This window comes from Haliotis asinina, chromosome 1 (genome assembly GCF_037392515.1).
Source record: "Haliotis asinina isolate JCU_RB_2024 chromosome 1, JCU_Hal_asi_v2, whole genome shotgun sequence".
Taxonomy (NCBI): Eukaryota; Metazoa; Mollusca; class Gastropoda; order Lepetellida; family Haliotidae; genus Haliotis; species Haliotis asinina.
In genome coordinates, this window is record NC_090280.1 from 24,062,960 (window position 1) to 24,080,673 (window position 17,714).

A 17,714-nucleotide genomic window follows, 5' to 3' on the forward strand; every position below is an offset into this window, starting at 1 on the left:
AGGATCAGGGAGAGAAAGGAAATGCTGGAGATAGGTATACAAATATACCTGTTATACAATGATATACAAATGTTCTTTCCTAAGCAATGGCTCTACCACAGCTTGCTTAAAAACCTCTGGAATGACACCATCAACTAAGCTCAAGTTGATCAGTTTCGTGGTAACTGGCAAAAGAGTCTCCAAATAGTCATCAAAGAGGCGAACTGACATTGGGTCCACAAGACATGTTGTCTTTTTTGACCGTTTGATGAGTGCAGCTATCTCACCCTCAGAGAAACAATCAAAGCTGTCAAGGCAGATACTGTCATCGGGTGGACATGCTGGCAGATCCTGTGAGTCAAGAAATGCTTGGTCAAAGCTTTAACTAACATTGTCAAATGTATTTGAAACGTAGGCTGAAAAAATGTCTGTAAGATCCTTGTCACTGGTGGACGATGAATTACAGACTATTCATGTCCCAATGAATTTGTGACAGAACGAAGGATTCTGCACATTGTCAGAGAGTTCCTTAGTAAAGTAACTAGATTTGGCTCCTCTATACGCACTAACACAGGTATTCCACTCAGGCTTATACAGCTGATGGAGAAACTTGGATTGCCGTTGTTGACTTCGGATAAATGCGTTTTATTTTATTTTATTTTTTGGTCGCTTTCAGCAATATCCAAGCAATATCACAGCGCGGGTACAACAGAAATGGTCTTTACACATTGCATCCAAAGGGGAACAGTGTGACGAACCAACACTTTCATCACTCGGCTATTCCACCGCCCTGTTGCTGTGGAGTGACTATTACCATCACTGTCTTCATTTCTCTACTGTTAAATCGCGTCGTTGTTTCTTAATTTGCATTGTCCTACCATTTGTACTGCAGTAGTGATACCTCTGGATTCATTTGAGATGCATTTGTTGTTTGTGTGTTTTAGTGAATAGTTCATTTACCAACATATTTCTGGTAAACTATTGACTTTTGGAATCAACATCTAACATCATACGCCCTGCTTGTTGCAAACAGACCAAATAACGAACACAACACTCCTTCTTAGCAAATACATTCCACAATTGGCAATGTCAAATCGGGAGTCAGGTCTCAGACTGTTGCAATGGATACTTCGTGCTGTACACATTAAAAATGCGTAATAATTGAATTCTCCAAGGACAAATTGTGCGATATAACATATTTTATATATCCTTGACGTTAAACATGGTGAGAACGTGCTGACTGACAGTATTTTTCGCCTTAAAATAAAACAGATGACTTCCGGATAATGATGATATCAGAGTTGCTAGCGTTCCAAGGTTTATTCAGATGCAGAGTGAGTATTCAATAAACGTTTCAATTCAAATCAATATATGAAGATATGAGAATAATCATACAATATTACAACTGGCTTCAGCATATAATATTCACCTTTACAACTATCAAGCTTAGAAGAACATCAACGTTGTGAACATTAGATCAATATGGTATTTCAATTCAGTTATATATATTTAAATATACATATGTGCATGAACACACGATGAGGTACGTCATAACAAATATCCGATATGAACTGTTGGTCTATATATATATATACGTATGTATGTATGTGTGTGTGTGTGTGTGTGTGTGTGTGTGTATATATATACACACACACACACATACATACATACGTATATATATATATATATATATATATATCAAAACAAAACATGAACGTACATTGGACAATTTAGTTTTGTCTAATAATATGGCACACACAATACACACACACGATCACGCATTAGATTCTTATAGGTAACCTCAGCACCACCGTACTCATCTTAATGTAAGCGCTTATCAACTCGAATATACATAACAGTTTTACATACGTGTAAATGTACACGTTTCCGGGGTTGAAACCTTCCTAAACACTATAACAATTTCACAATACATTGAACAATAACTAAACCAACGAACGTACGCCTGTAGCTGAACATCTACGATAATACATGTGATAAAATTTTGAAGTTACCGACATCTAAAACAGTAATCACACAGCGTTTAAACGCTTTCAACATGTGGTGAAACGAACACAGAGACAACCATGAAAATGCCTTACCTTAAAAAACAGATGAATTCAGGATAATGATGACATCAGAGTTGCTAGCGGCAGTCAAACTGCACCTGCTTATATATCGGAGGAACGCGTAGCAATTGTAAATTGCTGTCACTATTAATCCTTTGTTATTTCATGTGTTCTTCCTGGTTGATACAATATTCTCATAAATTGTGTTACGAGGGTGTATTTCCTGTATATGTTGTTATTAATTAAGTAATAATTATTTCTTGGATCACAACGTTTAGTGTTTTGAAGAATAATTATGATGGGTCACATTTCGTATGATAGATGGTCAGCACTTTTAGGATTTCGGCAGCAGCATTCCGGAAGTACTTTGGAGTTATCTGCCCTTGTTGTCTACTTGTTACTTCCGGGAGACTACTAGAGCATTCTACAGTGTTGGCGATGGTTGTAAGTGCTCGAAAGTTCCAGAGTAAATGACTTTATATATAAAGGCTAGTTGCCGTGTCGGACGCGGACACACATTACTGGAGTATACCTAATCAATCGCTGCCAACGCTTGATCTTCATAATCGCCGTCAGACCGCTCCTTGTGTTACCTTCTGTTTCTCTCTCACACTAAGACTTTCGTGAGTTTGCTATACATTTTGTGACCCATTGCTTTAGATTTTGTTTCATTTGTATTGTGTTTGAAATCGGTATTGTGAAATTGACTTGCGACTTTGTATAACTTGCTCTCTTCGCTTAATAATAATATTTGAATGTTTTAAACTTGTTTTTGTTCTGTTTTGCTGGTTCACAGGGGATTTCGTACACCTTTTGTCACGGCAAAATTCTTAACCGTAGCGATTGACTAATATATGGCCGACTGTGACCGGACGGTGGTAATAAAACACACAGGCTACCGTTTCATTTAGCCAGAAGCATTTAAGATGTTCAGATTTTGAGACCGCCGACTTGTTTGTGGGATTATCCTTAAGTGGTCAGCTTGTCAATCAGGAAGTGACATGATAACTCCAATGCAAACAGCCATCTATTGTCTGCAGTATGTCTATGTCTGGCCGCATGTGTTTTACAACCTGAGTGAGTTACTTCGTTTGTAAGAACGAAAAAAGCAATATAGGTACATTTACGAATTCTTATACATTTTGAACATCATAGTTATGCGTGAAATATTTGTACTATAACGAGGTAAGAAGGTTATTTTCGTATACCTTACTACACTACTGTTGCAGTGATTTACTGCTTAAATGTTTGAATACAATACAACGAAAACAGGAAGCACATAATAAACAGTATATACCATGTGTCTAGTGATATGTGAAGTGTGGGACATTTCGTAACTTGCAAAACATTATATCTTACTATAATAAGTCCTTATTACATCTTTATTCCCTAGAGTTATCATCTAAAGTAATATCTTTATCCCCATATCTCCATATAGGATAATGTCTATATTCTTTTGTGGTGTGTCCATATTCGATAATAGCCATTTCCCTTTTGGTGTCTCCATATACATTAATGTCCATATTCTCTTGTGTCGTCTACATGTAAGATACGGTTTATATCCAATGGTGGTGTCTCCATATGTGATAAAATCCATATTCCCTTGTGGTGTCTCCACATGCGATAATGTCCATGCCTTGCTGTTTCTGCATAGTGGATAATGTCTATATTCCCCTGTAGTATCTTCATATGGGATAGTGTCCACATTCATCAACTCATCAACGATAACGACAACCGACGATGTTGAATTCCGTGGCCAGGTATCGAACACAATGTTATCCAGCAACAATCTGGCAGATCCGTCAACGTATATGGAAATATCTGTATTTTATAGTAGGGTCATCATACGTGGTAATACCTACATTCGTTAGTGGGGTCATCACATGTGATATTCCAAAATAGGGTCATCATACATAGTAATATTTATATTTCCTAAGTAGGGTCATCGAGGTAATATCTGTATTCCGATTTGGTATCACCATATATGATTATATCTACATTCCCTAGTGGAGTCATCATATATTATAAGATTTTTATTCCATAGTAGGGTCATCATATATGGTAATATCTATAGCTCGTTTTGGGATCAACATATGTGACAATATCTACATTTCCTAGTCGGGTCATGTGTGATGGTATCTACGTTCCGTAGTGGAGTTATCATATGTGATAATGTGTATATTCCTTAGAGGGGTCATCATGCACGGTAATATCTAATTCCCTATTGGGGTCCTCATATGTGATAATATCTTTCTTCCCCAACGGTCCATGTGTATATTCCCTAGTCATTAATCAAATGTGAGAATACCTTCTGGGGTTATCAAATGTGATAATATGTATATTCTTTGGTAGGGTCATCATGCATGATAATATCTACATTTCCTAGTGGGTCATCATATATGGTAATATCCATATTCCCTAAAGGAGTAATTATATGTGATAATATCATCAACTGACAATGCCAGCGTCCCTTGCTAGGTTGTAAAAGACACTCTTCTTGTCCTGCAGGAGTTTGTCAGGGGAATCGAACTCCAGAATCTGACCTGCAGACAACACCAGGATCCTGAAACAAAAGTTGTCTGTATTAGGGAATATATGAATGTGAAGTGCAAAGTGAAATACATAATGCTTAGATCAGGCAACGAACTTTGTGTATCTAGGAACAGTAATTTGATTAAAAGTACACACTAATCTGTCAGGTCCGCTTGTTCAAAACCCCGTTTAACATTTAGCGACCTGTTAAAACCGTGTTAACGTAAGGGTATGGGGATGGTGCATCAGCTGACTAGTTCTAGATCTACTTCCAACGTTCAGTCAAAATGCAGCCTTCCTGAACATTAAGTCACAAGACTAGGACTCTAAGCATTATCCTGCAACACTGTCTGAATGACAATGTCTTCTTCGGCGCTGAACCTTCTCTTCTGTTACTTTTCTTACTTTTAGAGGATACTGAGGCCATCACTTCAGGTGCTTCTGTTGTCGATGCCTTTGTGACGGAATTATGATGCAGTTCGCAAGGAAATGTTTGTAATGGTTAGGTTCTTAATAGGCTCTTAAATGCTAATCATACCATTATCTCTCGACATATTCACAAAAGATCTTACTGCATCCAAATATTACCGTACTGCTAACTAACTTTACCTATTTAAAAAGTATCGTTGGTATTTAATGGTACGTTAAAATAACGGCACTTTGGACAACCGGGCCCTATATCATAATTAAATCTGCAGTGCTGACCCACTCACCTATCATAGTTCAGGATAGTGTTCAGCCTGTGGGCTATAGTGATGACCCACTCACCTATCATACTTCAGGACAGTGTTCAGCCTGTGAGCTATAGTGATGACCCACTCACCTATCATAGTCAAGGATAGTGTTCAGCCTGTGAGCTATAGTGATGACTGTGCAGTCACTGAAGGCGGTCCTGATAGTGCTCTGAATGAGATCATCCGTCTCCATGTCAACAGCTGCTGTGGCTTCATCCAGGATCAACACCTTCGTCCTCCTCAGCAGACTCCGAGCTAGACAGACCAGCTGCCGCTGTCCTACACTGGAATACAACGCACTATAGTGACTCTGTTGTAAGACACTCCAGACTATACAACCAACTTAAGCTGTCTTACACTGGAATACAACACTTCAGTGACTCTTTTGTCACTCTCCAGATCAGATAGACCAGCTGTAACTGTACTGTACAACAGAACAAATTTCCTTCACGGTCACTCCAGATTACACAGACTAAAAGTTTTTTGTTTTTTTCTGCGTTGCAACAGAACAAACCAGATTACATGCATGGCAGTTTCCCCAGACTAGACAGACACATCACCGTCAATATCCCAGATTTCGTCCCTCATCCTCACACCCATGATATGGTTCCACTGGGGGAAAGGAAGATGTCCCTACCTCAGAATCTGTCCTAACTTAGACTCAGGTTATTGTTCCGTTCGGGGACGGGAAAGGAAGGTGTCCCTTCCTAAGATTCTGTCCTTCACCCTCAAACCCAGGTTATAGTTCCACTGGGGGAAAGGAAGATGTCCCTACCTCAGAATCTGTCCTAACTTAAACCCAGGTTATTGTTCCGTTTTTGGACGGGAAAGGAAGGTGTCAATACCGCAGATTCTGTCCCAACAAACCCAGGTGATAGTTCCATTAGGGGAATTGCAGGGAAGGAGTCCCTTCTCCAGATTCTATCTCCCCTCACCCATGATATAGTTCCGTTAGGGGAATGGATGGGAAGGTGTCTCTACCTCAGATTCTGTCCCCCCTCTTCACATTCATGCTGTAGGCCGGCAGCGAGGGAGGTTACGTATTCTTTGAGATGTGCCTGCTCCAAGGCTTGCCATACTTCATCATCAGAGTGGGCATCAGATGGGTCCAGGTTCATCCGTAGAGATCCAGAAAACAGCACAGGTTCCTGAAAATAAGACGATGTTTATACCCAATGCCACTGAAGATTAGCTAGCGTACATATAACGTTATTCCACAAAGTGATCTCATCTGTAGGAGCGTTGAAGGACCATGTTAAATACGTTAATTAAGAACTGCAATGGTGAGTTCTCAACACGTACATAAACATCTCGTGGTGACCATGATGGAAAAACAAAAGATTTATCATGCATAACAAGAGACAAAATGATTGGAAACTATGCTGATTTTATGATGCAAATCATGTCTGTACAAGTATGAACCTGGAAAGTTTAAGTTTGAATTTATTGGTGAACATGAACGTTCAAAATGTCATTGTGCCTGTCTTACAAGATTTAAGGTCAACACCGAATGTAACTCCGCACTCCTCCCCACTCCTTTGTGTTGTGAAAGTTAATTAAGTGACCACTGAAAAGATTTCATCATCAATATTACCCAGATCATTGGCAGCACAAATAAACCCCAAAACAAATGAGTTAAATCATTAAGACAAATCTTCACTGATACAATACGGCCATGTACCCGTAACATCTACGTGGAAGACTCTCAGTCCCCACGTAGCAACAATGTATCCATTTATAATGTTCCGAATCGCATGTGGCATCAGATAAACGAGCAGAGCGTCTTAAATGACAGCCTCTACCGGCTCCTAACTTTGGCGCAAGGTAGTTTACAATGTTTCCTGTCGACGATAATTCCGATTATTGATATTTCAGCCAGCCCCAGTATGTGGTCGATTTTCATTCTCGGCGCCACTGGGATCATACAACTCACCTGTGGTAAGATGGTGAGTCGAGAACGGAGGTCATGCAGACCAATGTCGGCGATGTCCAGTCCGTCGATGGAGATACTCCCCCCTTCAGCATCCAAGATGCGGAACAGGGCTAAGGTCAAGGACGACTTCCCTGCCCCTGTCCTGCCAACGACACCAACCTGGAAGAGAAAAGAATGAAACACGAATCAGTCCTGTATCTGCATGTAGGTCCACTGTCACAGCACCGAGTTGCAACCTCTTTCAGATAGTGTGTGAGTGAGTGAGTGAGTGAGTGAGTTGGGTTTACGCCTCCCTAACCCCTAACATTATATTCCAGCAATATCACGGTGGGGGGCTACAGAAATAAGCTTCACACATTATGTCAATGTGTGACGAGCGAATACTTTAACACAAGGCTACCCTACCTCCCCTGCTTTGGAAAGCCCTTTGCATCATTTCAAAAGGAGAATTATCTCCCCTATCAACAAAAAGGTGGCCCATTGTTCAATATTATGTGTATGTTTGAAACCGAGATAGTATATTCCGTGTGTTTCACACAAGGGGAGTTTTATGCTCCTCCAGCGAACCAACCTTCTCTGATGGTGCAAAACGAGCCGATATTCCTTGCAGGACCATTTCCAGTTCTGGGCGATACCTCACTTGCAGGTTGTTCAACTCCACCTCGCCCTCCTCCGGCCACTCCGGGGGTGGACGATGATCGGCAACTATCCAAGCTCCCTAACATGAAGGCGGTTCATTCTCATATGATGCTCAGTTTAGGTCAAGGTCAAATGTATATTTCTGATATATAAACTGAATCACTGCATTGTCTTATCGTCACCAGCTTGACTCCATTGATGAATGTTGCGTTGTAGCAAAAACTAGCTAGCTTTGTCATGCCCTCAGTCAGATGTACCATAAATGCCCAGCAACACCTTGACTGCAACAATTACTAATTTAAACAGCCATCCCTCCGCCAGTGGGCACAATGTCCATACGTTCAAACCACTACCTGACTTCAACACCCTGACTCAGTCACATGATGTTTGACCCCTTCTCTTCAGCTACCACTGCTGAAAGAGCAGTTTCATGCACTGACCTCTGTCGGGAGGCTTGAGTATTCCACGATCCTCTCCACAGACACGATGTTTGTCTCCAGCTGTGTGGTCACTTGAACCAGCATGTTGAGCGCTGCCGTCACCTGAGTGAATGATTGAGTAGGTGAGTGCGTGAGTGAGTAAAGGGGTGGGTGAGTGAGTCAGTGAGTAAGAGGGTGGGTGAGTGAGTGAGTAAGGGGATGGGTGAGTGAGTGAGAGGGTGGGTGAGCGAGTGAGTGAGGGAGGGGTGAGTGAGTAAGGGGGTGGATGAGTGAGTAAGAGGGTGGGTGAGCCAGCGAGTGAGTGAGGAAGGGGCTGAGTGAGTGAGTGAGTGAGTAAGGGGGTGGGTGAGTGAGTGAGCGAGTAAGGGTGTGGGTGAGTGAGTAAGGGGTGGGTGAACGAGTGAGTGAGTAATCAGTTGGGTGAGTGAGTGTTGAAGGGGGTGGGTGAGTAAGGTGGTTGGTGAGGGAGTGAGTAAGGGGGTAGGTGAGTGAGTGAGTAAGGGGTGGGTGAGTGAGTAATCGGTTAGATGAGTGAGTGGGAGAGTAAGAGGGTGGGTGAATGAGTAAGGGAGTGGGTGACCGAGTGAGTGAATAAGGGGTAGGTAAGGGGTGAGTGAGTGAGTGAGTGAGTAAGAGGGTGGGTGAGCCAGCGAGTGAGTGAGGAAGGGGCTGAGTGTGTAGGTGACGGAGTGAGTGAGTAAGGGAGTGGGCGAGAGAGTTCGTAACGTTTGCATTTCAGCTGTATGGGGCGGCCTGTAAATATGAATATCAGCTAGACAATAAAGTGAGTTAATTAATGCTAATTAATAACACTATTTTTGAAATGTTAAAATCCAACGCCATGCTCTTCTCTGGCGTTACATTATTACTCAGACGGAATTGCACTTTCAAAGCTGCTGGGGCAGTTTCCGTTTCCGTACCCATTTAAACAGCTGGGTAGATTGAGTGTATTGTGGACGAAGTGCCCTGCCCAGGGACATAACACAGTATTAGACCAAGGACAATTTGTAGTGTCTCCAACATGCTAAACACTACACCGCTGTGCGTCACCTGGACTGGATCACCATGGTAACTGTTAAGTAGAAGACTAGAAATAGATTTAGATATTCACGTATGTTTGGTTAAAGCCCATTAACAGGTACATCAACATTCATCCAATGAACAACCATATCACCTTCATCCGCAATGCCGAATATATTTTAACATATACATTATCATTAACATACATTTTGTATTGGAAGGAAGTAAAGGGGTGGGTGAGTGAGTCAGTCAGTGAGTAAGGGATGGTGAGTGAGTGAGTAAGAGGGTGGGTGAGTGAGTGAGTAAGAGGGTGGGTGAGTGAGTCAGTCAGTGAGTAAGGGATGGTGAGTGAGTGAGTAAGAGGGTGGGTGAGTGAGTGAGTAAGAGGGTGGGTGAGTGAGTGAGTCAGTGAGTAAGGGATGGTGAGTGAGTGAGTAAGAGGGTGGGTGAGTGAGTGAGTGAGTAAGAGGGTGGGTGAGCCAGGAAGGAAGTAAAGGGGTGGGTGAGTGAGTCAGTGAGTAAGGGATGGTGAGTGAGTGAGTAAGAGGGTGGGTGAGTGAGTGAGTCAGTGAGTAAGGGATGGTGAGTGAGTGAGTAAGAGGGTGGGTGAGCCAGGAAGGAAGTAACACATAAATGCAAGCACGTAACATATAACGGATTATTTATACAATATGTTTGTCTCTTGTGAATAATACTTTTAGAGTTATGATTATAGATTTGATTAGTACGTTGTGCTAATTGCGTCATGTGTTTACATGAGATTAGTGCAATATTAATGCTAAACATGAAACACTTTCACCATAATGACAAAACCCCTAAATTTGGCCATGCTTTGGCGTTTCATGTCACAGTTGTCATATCATCCCAAAATATTCTGAGGGAAAAATACAAGGGATTAAATGAAAGTACAAGTGTTCTTTTAATATTTTCAAAAGCTTCATTGCAAGCTGGGTTTCGCATACATTGCGAAGAAACCTGGAAAAAAAGGAATACTTCAGTTTTTTTATGTAATCTTTTTTTGTTTCCTCAATATATCTCAAAGATTGAGCTGCATAAATTGTATAATGATGTTTGGTCCGTCGCAACTAAAAGGGATTAACTAAAAATATCAGCCAATATATTATTCTTATACTATATAACTGCATCTGGAAATCTAATTGCAAGGGAGATAACCCAGAGTGAGGGAGTGAGTTTAGTTTTACGCCGCACTCAGCAATATTCCAGCCATAGCGGTGGTCTGTAAATAATCGAGTCTGGACCAGACAATCCAGTCATCAACAACATGGGCATCGATCTACGCAACTGGGAACCGATGACATGTGTCAACCAAGTCAGCGAGCCTGACCACCCGATCCCGTATGTCGCCTTTTACAAGAAGCGTAGTCTTTTTAAGGCAAGCATGGGTGGCTGAAGGTCTGTTCTACACCGGGACCTTCACGGGTCAGATAACCCTGTGGGGAGTGAATAAGTAAGTATGGTTTTACGCCACTTTTTAAAAGCAACATTAAAGCAATATCACGGCTTGGGACAGCAGAAAAGGGCTTCACACATTGTAGCCATATGGGGAAATAGAACCCGGGTTTCAGCGTGTCGACTGCGCGTGCGTTTATACCACTAGGCAAACCCTACGCATTTAATGGATATATAACTTCTTTTATACGATCATGAATATGACGGTTGGGTGTATACTGACATGGTTATAAAACAATCGGTGGATCTTTAAAACAGTTTTAGTATCATTTGCGGGACATGTGTGTTCGTTTCTAAGATTACACTTACCCTGGGAAACTAAAACATCCATATCTTGTTGTTTAGTCCAAACAATACGCATTGAGTATACCCACATAAAACCGAAACATGAGTCTTTTTAATCTGTTCAGACAATGACCTACTTTACAGTCGATCAAGATTTTCTCCAATGAAAGTGAAAATAGAGACCACAATCACCCACTGGAACCACTGTTCCGCAGAGTGCAGTGATGGGGTGACTTTCCGCCTGCGTTTGCAGTGATCGCGTGCTTGTTTTGGTGGTGAATGTATGATCGGTGTTAGAAATCTAGTCACTATTTGTGAAACATGAACAGTATGGTTGAAATATTACCATTTCACGAATGCACTGGATGTGGTGGTTATTGATAGAAAGTTTCAAGTTGCTAGGTTAAACATGAAAGAAGCAATCGTCCATTATCGGCAGAACATTTCTTTTCACGTAGACAAATACTAAGTTTATTTCCTAATGGTTTGATTTTACAGCATTTTAATTAGCCGATATTGTTAATGATACACTTTTCCACATATATGTGACGTCTTTGCCCTATTGGGTGCATAATATTCATTTTATCTATCGAACTGTGATCGTGAAGTGATCGGGCTCAAATGACTGTACACCCACTGTGCATGCTTTCAGTGATCGTATTTTTTTTTTCAGTGATCGGTATCTTTTCAAACATGCACATGGACCATGTAGAAGTGAAGATGAATTAAATGCATTGTTTGGATCTTAGCTTTATTGGCATAGAATCAGAAATTAAAGTCCCAGCTATTGTGCGAGAGAGGATTCAGACGGCACAGCACAAGTTAATGAAAAAATTACACGTGCTTCACGAACACCTGGCTTTCCCTTTCTGTGCACTCCTCCCTCGTAACAAACAGTGAACTGTGTGAGTATTTTAATGATAGATTGTTAAACAACTTATTTCTATTTTTACGGCAAAAAATGCTCAAAGAGTTGGTATGATGGTTTGATTATGATCAGCGTTTCACTGAGTATGCTATGTTTGACAGTTTCCTGTTTGATTGCAATTCATCGTCCTCTTTTGAGCCAACGGACGACAGTCGTCATTAATAAAGAGTCAAACGATGTACAGCCTAACACAAGCCTAGACACGTTTCTTAGAAATGATGGAACTAAGAGTGTCATCATAATGTTTATTATCACTCTTCACGCCTAGATGTCGCTTTATGATTGGCTGAGCGATTTTCTGTTATTTTCAATGTACCCCGCTTAAAAGTGAGTAACATTTCCTATGTACCCTGTCGCTGGGAATGCCGAGCTCATTTGGTACTTCGTTGTAGTAATTCTTTATCTCGAGTTACAATGTATCACGTGTGATAGACAGAAATTACCAATATAAGGGAGATAACTCTAAATTTGGTTTTCTTGGCAAATTCTAGCAGTGGCTACAAAAAGTATTGCACCCTTGCTTCAAACAATTCAAAGTTAACATAGGGAACATTAACAAACATCGAGGATACATCAACCCATGTTCGCCAGTAAACAACGTGTATTGTGTGTATACTAAAAGTGGTTACATGGGTTTATTATCCTGGTTGGGAGGTGGGGAGGAGAAGCAATCAAGGCCTTGTCTGTCCTCTGCCGACCACCATGGATGAACAAGTTGAATCTGCTTTCATCTGTGAAGAGCACACGAGACCACAGGCCATGATGTCTACTCACGCTCAAACGCGCTTGCCTGTGACGTGGTGTTAGAGGTGGACGAACTGCAAGTCGCCTACAGCAGAGTCCGGCTGCCTCTAAACGTCGACGACCTGTGCTCCTGGATGTCCTTACATTGTTAACACTGAAGTGTTCCGTTGGAAGATCTGCCGCCTGTCATAACGCAGCGTTAGTCGTGTGCTTATCATCTAAGACTGCTGACTAGTTTGAATTCTTGAAATCTCTGCCACAGTCTACCAACAGCATTCTGACTCACATAAAAGCGGATAACAACCTACCGATGACTGGGCCTATGGTCTGAAACTCTCACAGTCCCTGAACCACATTATTTTCCCTACATCCTAGCCTCCATGCAATGCTAAAGTCCTAACTGAATCAAGTCTAGATTTCCCCTGGTTCAGAATCCCTGGTCTCCTTTTCAATTTATAATAGGTCTGTTGGTTGCCATCAAAATCATGATTATCTAAACATTAGTCTAGGTCTGACACCTTTCAGCAAGTGTCAACAAATGGATTTCCATGTCGACATTTTGAATAAAATGTGTGCCATTTGAAACAGAATGTATCGCACATTAAAGAACTGAATGTGTTTTTTCCATACTGTTAAGAAGGTTTGTAAAAAAAAACAGTTGTATTTGTTTGAAACAAGAAGAGTCATGAATTATTTCCATGGAAATCATGAAAAATGTAAATGCCATATATCTTCAAACAGCAAAAGGCACCACTTGAAGATCGGTTTCATATATCTGCCAAGATCTGTTAAAAGATATCAAATGGTTTTCGAGTTGTGCTCTGGAAATGAAGTCCATCCCTCCATGTTGAGACTAAGTCCGAATTGTTTCCATGGAAACCGGAACAAATAAAAATGCCCAAACTCTGTAAATAGCAAAAGGCACCACTTTGTGGTCTGCCTCAAATATCTGCCAAGTTTTGCTGAAAGATATTAAATAGTTTTCGAGTTTTGCTCCGGAAAACGAGGTCCTTTCCTCCATTTTGAGACGCAGTCCGAATTGTTTCCACGGAAACCTAGAAAATGATAAATCACAGGAACCTGCAATTACCAAAAGGCACCACTTTTCGGTCTGCCACACATATCTACCAGGTTTTGCTGAAAGATATTAAGAGGTTTTCGAGTTGTGCTCCTGAAACGAAACACACCTCTACCTTTGAGACAAAGTCCAAACGTTTCCATGGGAAACCGAGAAAATAAGAAATCACAAAAACCTGTAAATAGCAAAAGGTACCACTTTAGGTTCTGACTGATATATCTACCAAGTTTTGCAGAACAAATCTTCAACGGTTTTTGAGTTATGATCCGGAAACAAACCCACCCCACCATTGGACTAAGACCAAAACGTTCCATGGAAAAACGAATAAATAAAAATGCCACAAATCTATACATAGCAAACGGCACAACCATACATAGGTTGAGAATACTGTATCTACCAATTTTGGTCTAAAAATATTGAATGTTTTTGAGTTATGCTCAACAATGAAAAACAAAATGATTACGGACGGACGGAGGGACAGACAGACGTCGCCTATATTCTCCAGCATTACATGCTGGGGGATAAAAACGAAGATTTTACAACTGTTGAAAATTGTTGTTACTAATAGCTTGGCCCTTCATTAATGACGCTAGCAGACTTGGGGGTGAATTTAGCCTTCCTTCAACACCATTACTGTGGCGGTTGGGTATGCTAGAAGTTAAAGCGTTCGCTCTTCACGCCGAGCACCCGGGTTCAATTTCCCATATAGGTAGAAGGTGTGAAGCCCATTTCTGGTGTCCCAGACAGGACATTGCTGGAATATCGCTAAGGGCGGCGTAAAACTAAATTCACAACACCGGTAATGACGTGTAATTCCATTAATATATTTGGAACTACAAATATCCCTGAATACGTCTTATGAAAATTATTCAGAGAATGTAAAATAATACAAAAACTACGGATTGTTCTCTTTCCACGTCTCACATGATGCACAGATTGATTGTATGTACTCCACATTGAGGAAACCTTTCATGTCTACATGTTTGTCTGTGTGGTGACCACTGATCAGTTGGTCAACAACAAACCTCTGTGAGTAGTTGTACGTTAATGGAAAGTCGCATATTTCCACCAAATGACATCACTGATCAATTTTCACACTTTGGCGATACATCCTGAATATGTGTCTCTGGTTCGCTTCCTTACTTAGGGAACTAGCTGTGGTTTAAGGTACTATGCCTAGAGATTTTGTGTTTTTGCAGATGGGTAATGTCTTTTTAGTATCCCCAAGTTGGCTTGGTATACATCGTCATACGTGTATGCTTGGTAGATATGAATTATTGCCTTTGTTTTTATTCAGCGCTATGGTCATTGTCTCTCTTTTCAAATCTCTGTGTTTCTGCACACAGTGATTGCAGAAAAGTCATCTATAGAAGGGCAATATCCACTCCTAACCCCGCCATTCATGTTGCTCGGTCTGCAACTGACTGAAAATATACTTTGTTACATAGAAAAACCTACTTATTTCATATTGTCGATAATTTTTATATGAAAAAGTGTGCAGAAATTTCCGATCACTGCATATTCCAAATTTCCGATCACTGAATTATACAGCATTTGTACATCAGAGACAGCGTCACCATTGCCCTACCGGTACAGTGTACATCACAGCCAGTGCCACCATTGTCCTACCTGTACAGCGTACATCACAGGCAGTGCCACCATTGTCCTACCTGTACAGCGTACATCACAAACACTGCCACCATTGTCCTACCTGTACAGCGTACATCACAAACACTGCCACCATTGTCCTACCTGTACAGCGTACATCACAGACAGTCCCACCATTAACCTACCTGTACTGCGTACATTACAGACAGTCCCACCATTCCACCTGATATTCCAGGTGTCACTACAGCAAAAAAGACGGCGCTCAGGATGACCACATTACCTAGGAATTCCAGTCTCAGTTTCAACCACCTGAAAATATGAAGACATGTATAACTGATGGATATATCTAGACAAGATACATAGCGTTCACTAACATGCATAGGTCGCAATGGAGAAATCGTTACGATCTTTGCGCACTGATATTATATGAATGACCTCTTTGCACTTATACCTACACATACGCCCTATTTTCGTTATCAAAATATCGAAAATTAAATATTTGCAAGCCATCTGACATCTCATCGCGTTCACTAACATTAGCTAGGGTATATCGTGCTCAAGTGTGACGGTGAACATTTATTAGTGCAGGGTTCAAAGACAAATAATTGTATAGGTAACACTGTAGTCAGACGTGGTCACCCATCTGTTGACCAGCACATCATTTGACTCTGGGGGTCTTGCACAGCAACTGAAACCTGGCACAACACGTGATTGATGTGTGGATTGTCACATTTAGCTGGCGCACCTGAAGACTGACACATTGTTTGGTACAGCTGAAGACTGACAAAATCTTTGACACACTTTTAGACTGACGCTGTGTGGTTCACCTGTAGACTGACGCAGTGTATGACATACCTGTACAATGACACGATGTATGACATACCTGTAGACTGACACTGTGTAAGGCACACCTGCAGACTCACAAAGTGTGTATGCCTCACCTGTTGATTAACACAACTCACGACTTGCGGGTGGATTAGCACGGCATGAGTCTCACCTGTTGATTGTGAGGACTCACCTGTTGGCAGACACCGCAGCGTAGTGGAAGACGTTGTTCTTGTCAACGCGCCGTAGGAATTGTCCTATGAACCTTTCGCCCATACCATATGCTCGTATGGAGCTAGCCCCACTGATCGTCTCGGAAAAGTGTTGGAAGATCGGGGATCTTGAAGTGGAATCATTCCGTCGCAGTTGGCGGGATGTTGGGATGTACATTCTCTACAGAAGCAGAACATCACCCGTACACGTCTTTAATGCCAATGGGCTTATCTCTAGTTAGTCGGGGAGAGACACATTGTTGCAGTCAACATACGAAAATATTGGACAACTACTGAGACAGTCCTGATAAGACACACTGTTGAGAGACATTGTTGCATTCTATATAACAACCTTTCAGACAACCATTGGGACTGTCGCAATGAGACACATTGCTGCATTGTATATGAAACCTTTCAGACAACCATTGGGGCTGTCGCAATGAGACACATTGTTGCATTCTATATAACAACCTTTCAGACAACCATTGGGACTGTCGCAATGAGACACATTGTTGCATTCTATATAACAACCTTTCAGACAACTATTGGGACTGTCGCAATGAGACACATTGTTGCATTCTATATAACAACCTTTCAGACAACCATTGGGACTGTCGCAATGAGACACATTGTTGCATTCTATATAACAACCTTTCAGACAACTATTGGGACTGTCGCAATGAGACACATTGTTGCATTGTATATAACAACGTTTTAGTCAACTATTGGGACTGTCGCAAATGAGACACATTGTTGCATTCTATATAACAACGTTTTAGCCAACTATTGGGACTGTCGCAAGTGAGACACATTGTTGCATTCTATATAACAAACTTTCAGACAACCATTGGGACTGTCGCAATGAGACACATTGTTGCATTCTATATAACAACCTTTCAGACAACTATTGGGACTGTTGCAATGAGAAACATTGTTGCATTGTATATAACAACGTTTTAGTCAACTATTGGGACTGTCGCAAATGAGACACATTGTTGCATTCTATATAACAACGTTTTAGCCAACTATTGGGACTGTCGCAAGTGAGACACATTGTTGCATTCTATATAACAACGTTTTAGCCAACTATTGGGACTGTCGCAAGTGAGACACATTGTTGCATTCTATATAACAACCTTTCAGACAACCATTGGGACTGTCGCAATGAGACACATTGTTGCATTCTATATAACAACCTTTCAGACAACTATTGGGACTGTT

General features: G+C 41.2%; 1 protein-coding gene across 1 annotated transcript in view; it reads right to left on the bottom strand.

Moving 5' to 3' along the window:
* Positions 1 to 4,493: 4,493 nt before the first annotated feature.
* LOC137264893 (multidrug resistance-associated protein 1-like) overlaps positions 4,494 to 17,714 on the bottom strand; it is a 41,268-nt gene continuing 28,047 nt past the window's right edge. Inside the window, exons 17-24 of the mRNA XM_067800280.1 lie at positions 16,475 to 16,674; positions 15,642 to 15,765; positions 8,324 to 8,425; positions 7,816 to 7,962; positions 7,245 to 7,403; positions 6,293 to 6,459; positions 5,401 to 5,595; positions 4,494 to 4,608 (exon numbers count right to left, since the gene is read on the bottom strand). Of these exons, the coding sequence (XP_067656381.1) occupies positions 4,494 to 4,608; positions 5,401 to 5,595; positions 6,293 to 6,459; positions 7,245 to 7,403; positions 7,816 to 7,962; positions 8,324 to 8,425; positions 15,642 to 15,765; positions 16,475 to 16,674 (1,209 nt within the window). The remainder of the gene's footprint in view (positions 4,609 to 5,400; positions 5,596 to 6,292; positions 6,460 to 7,244; positions 7,404 to 7,815; positions 7,963 to 8,323; positions 8,426 to 15,641; positions 15,766 to 16,474; positions 16,675 to 17,714) is intronic.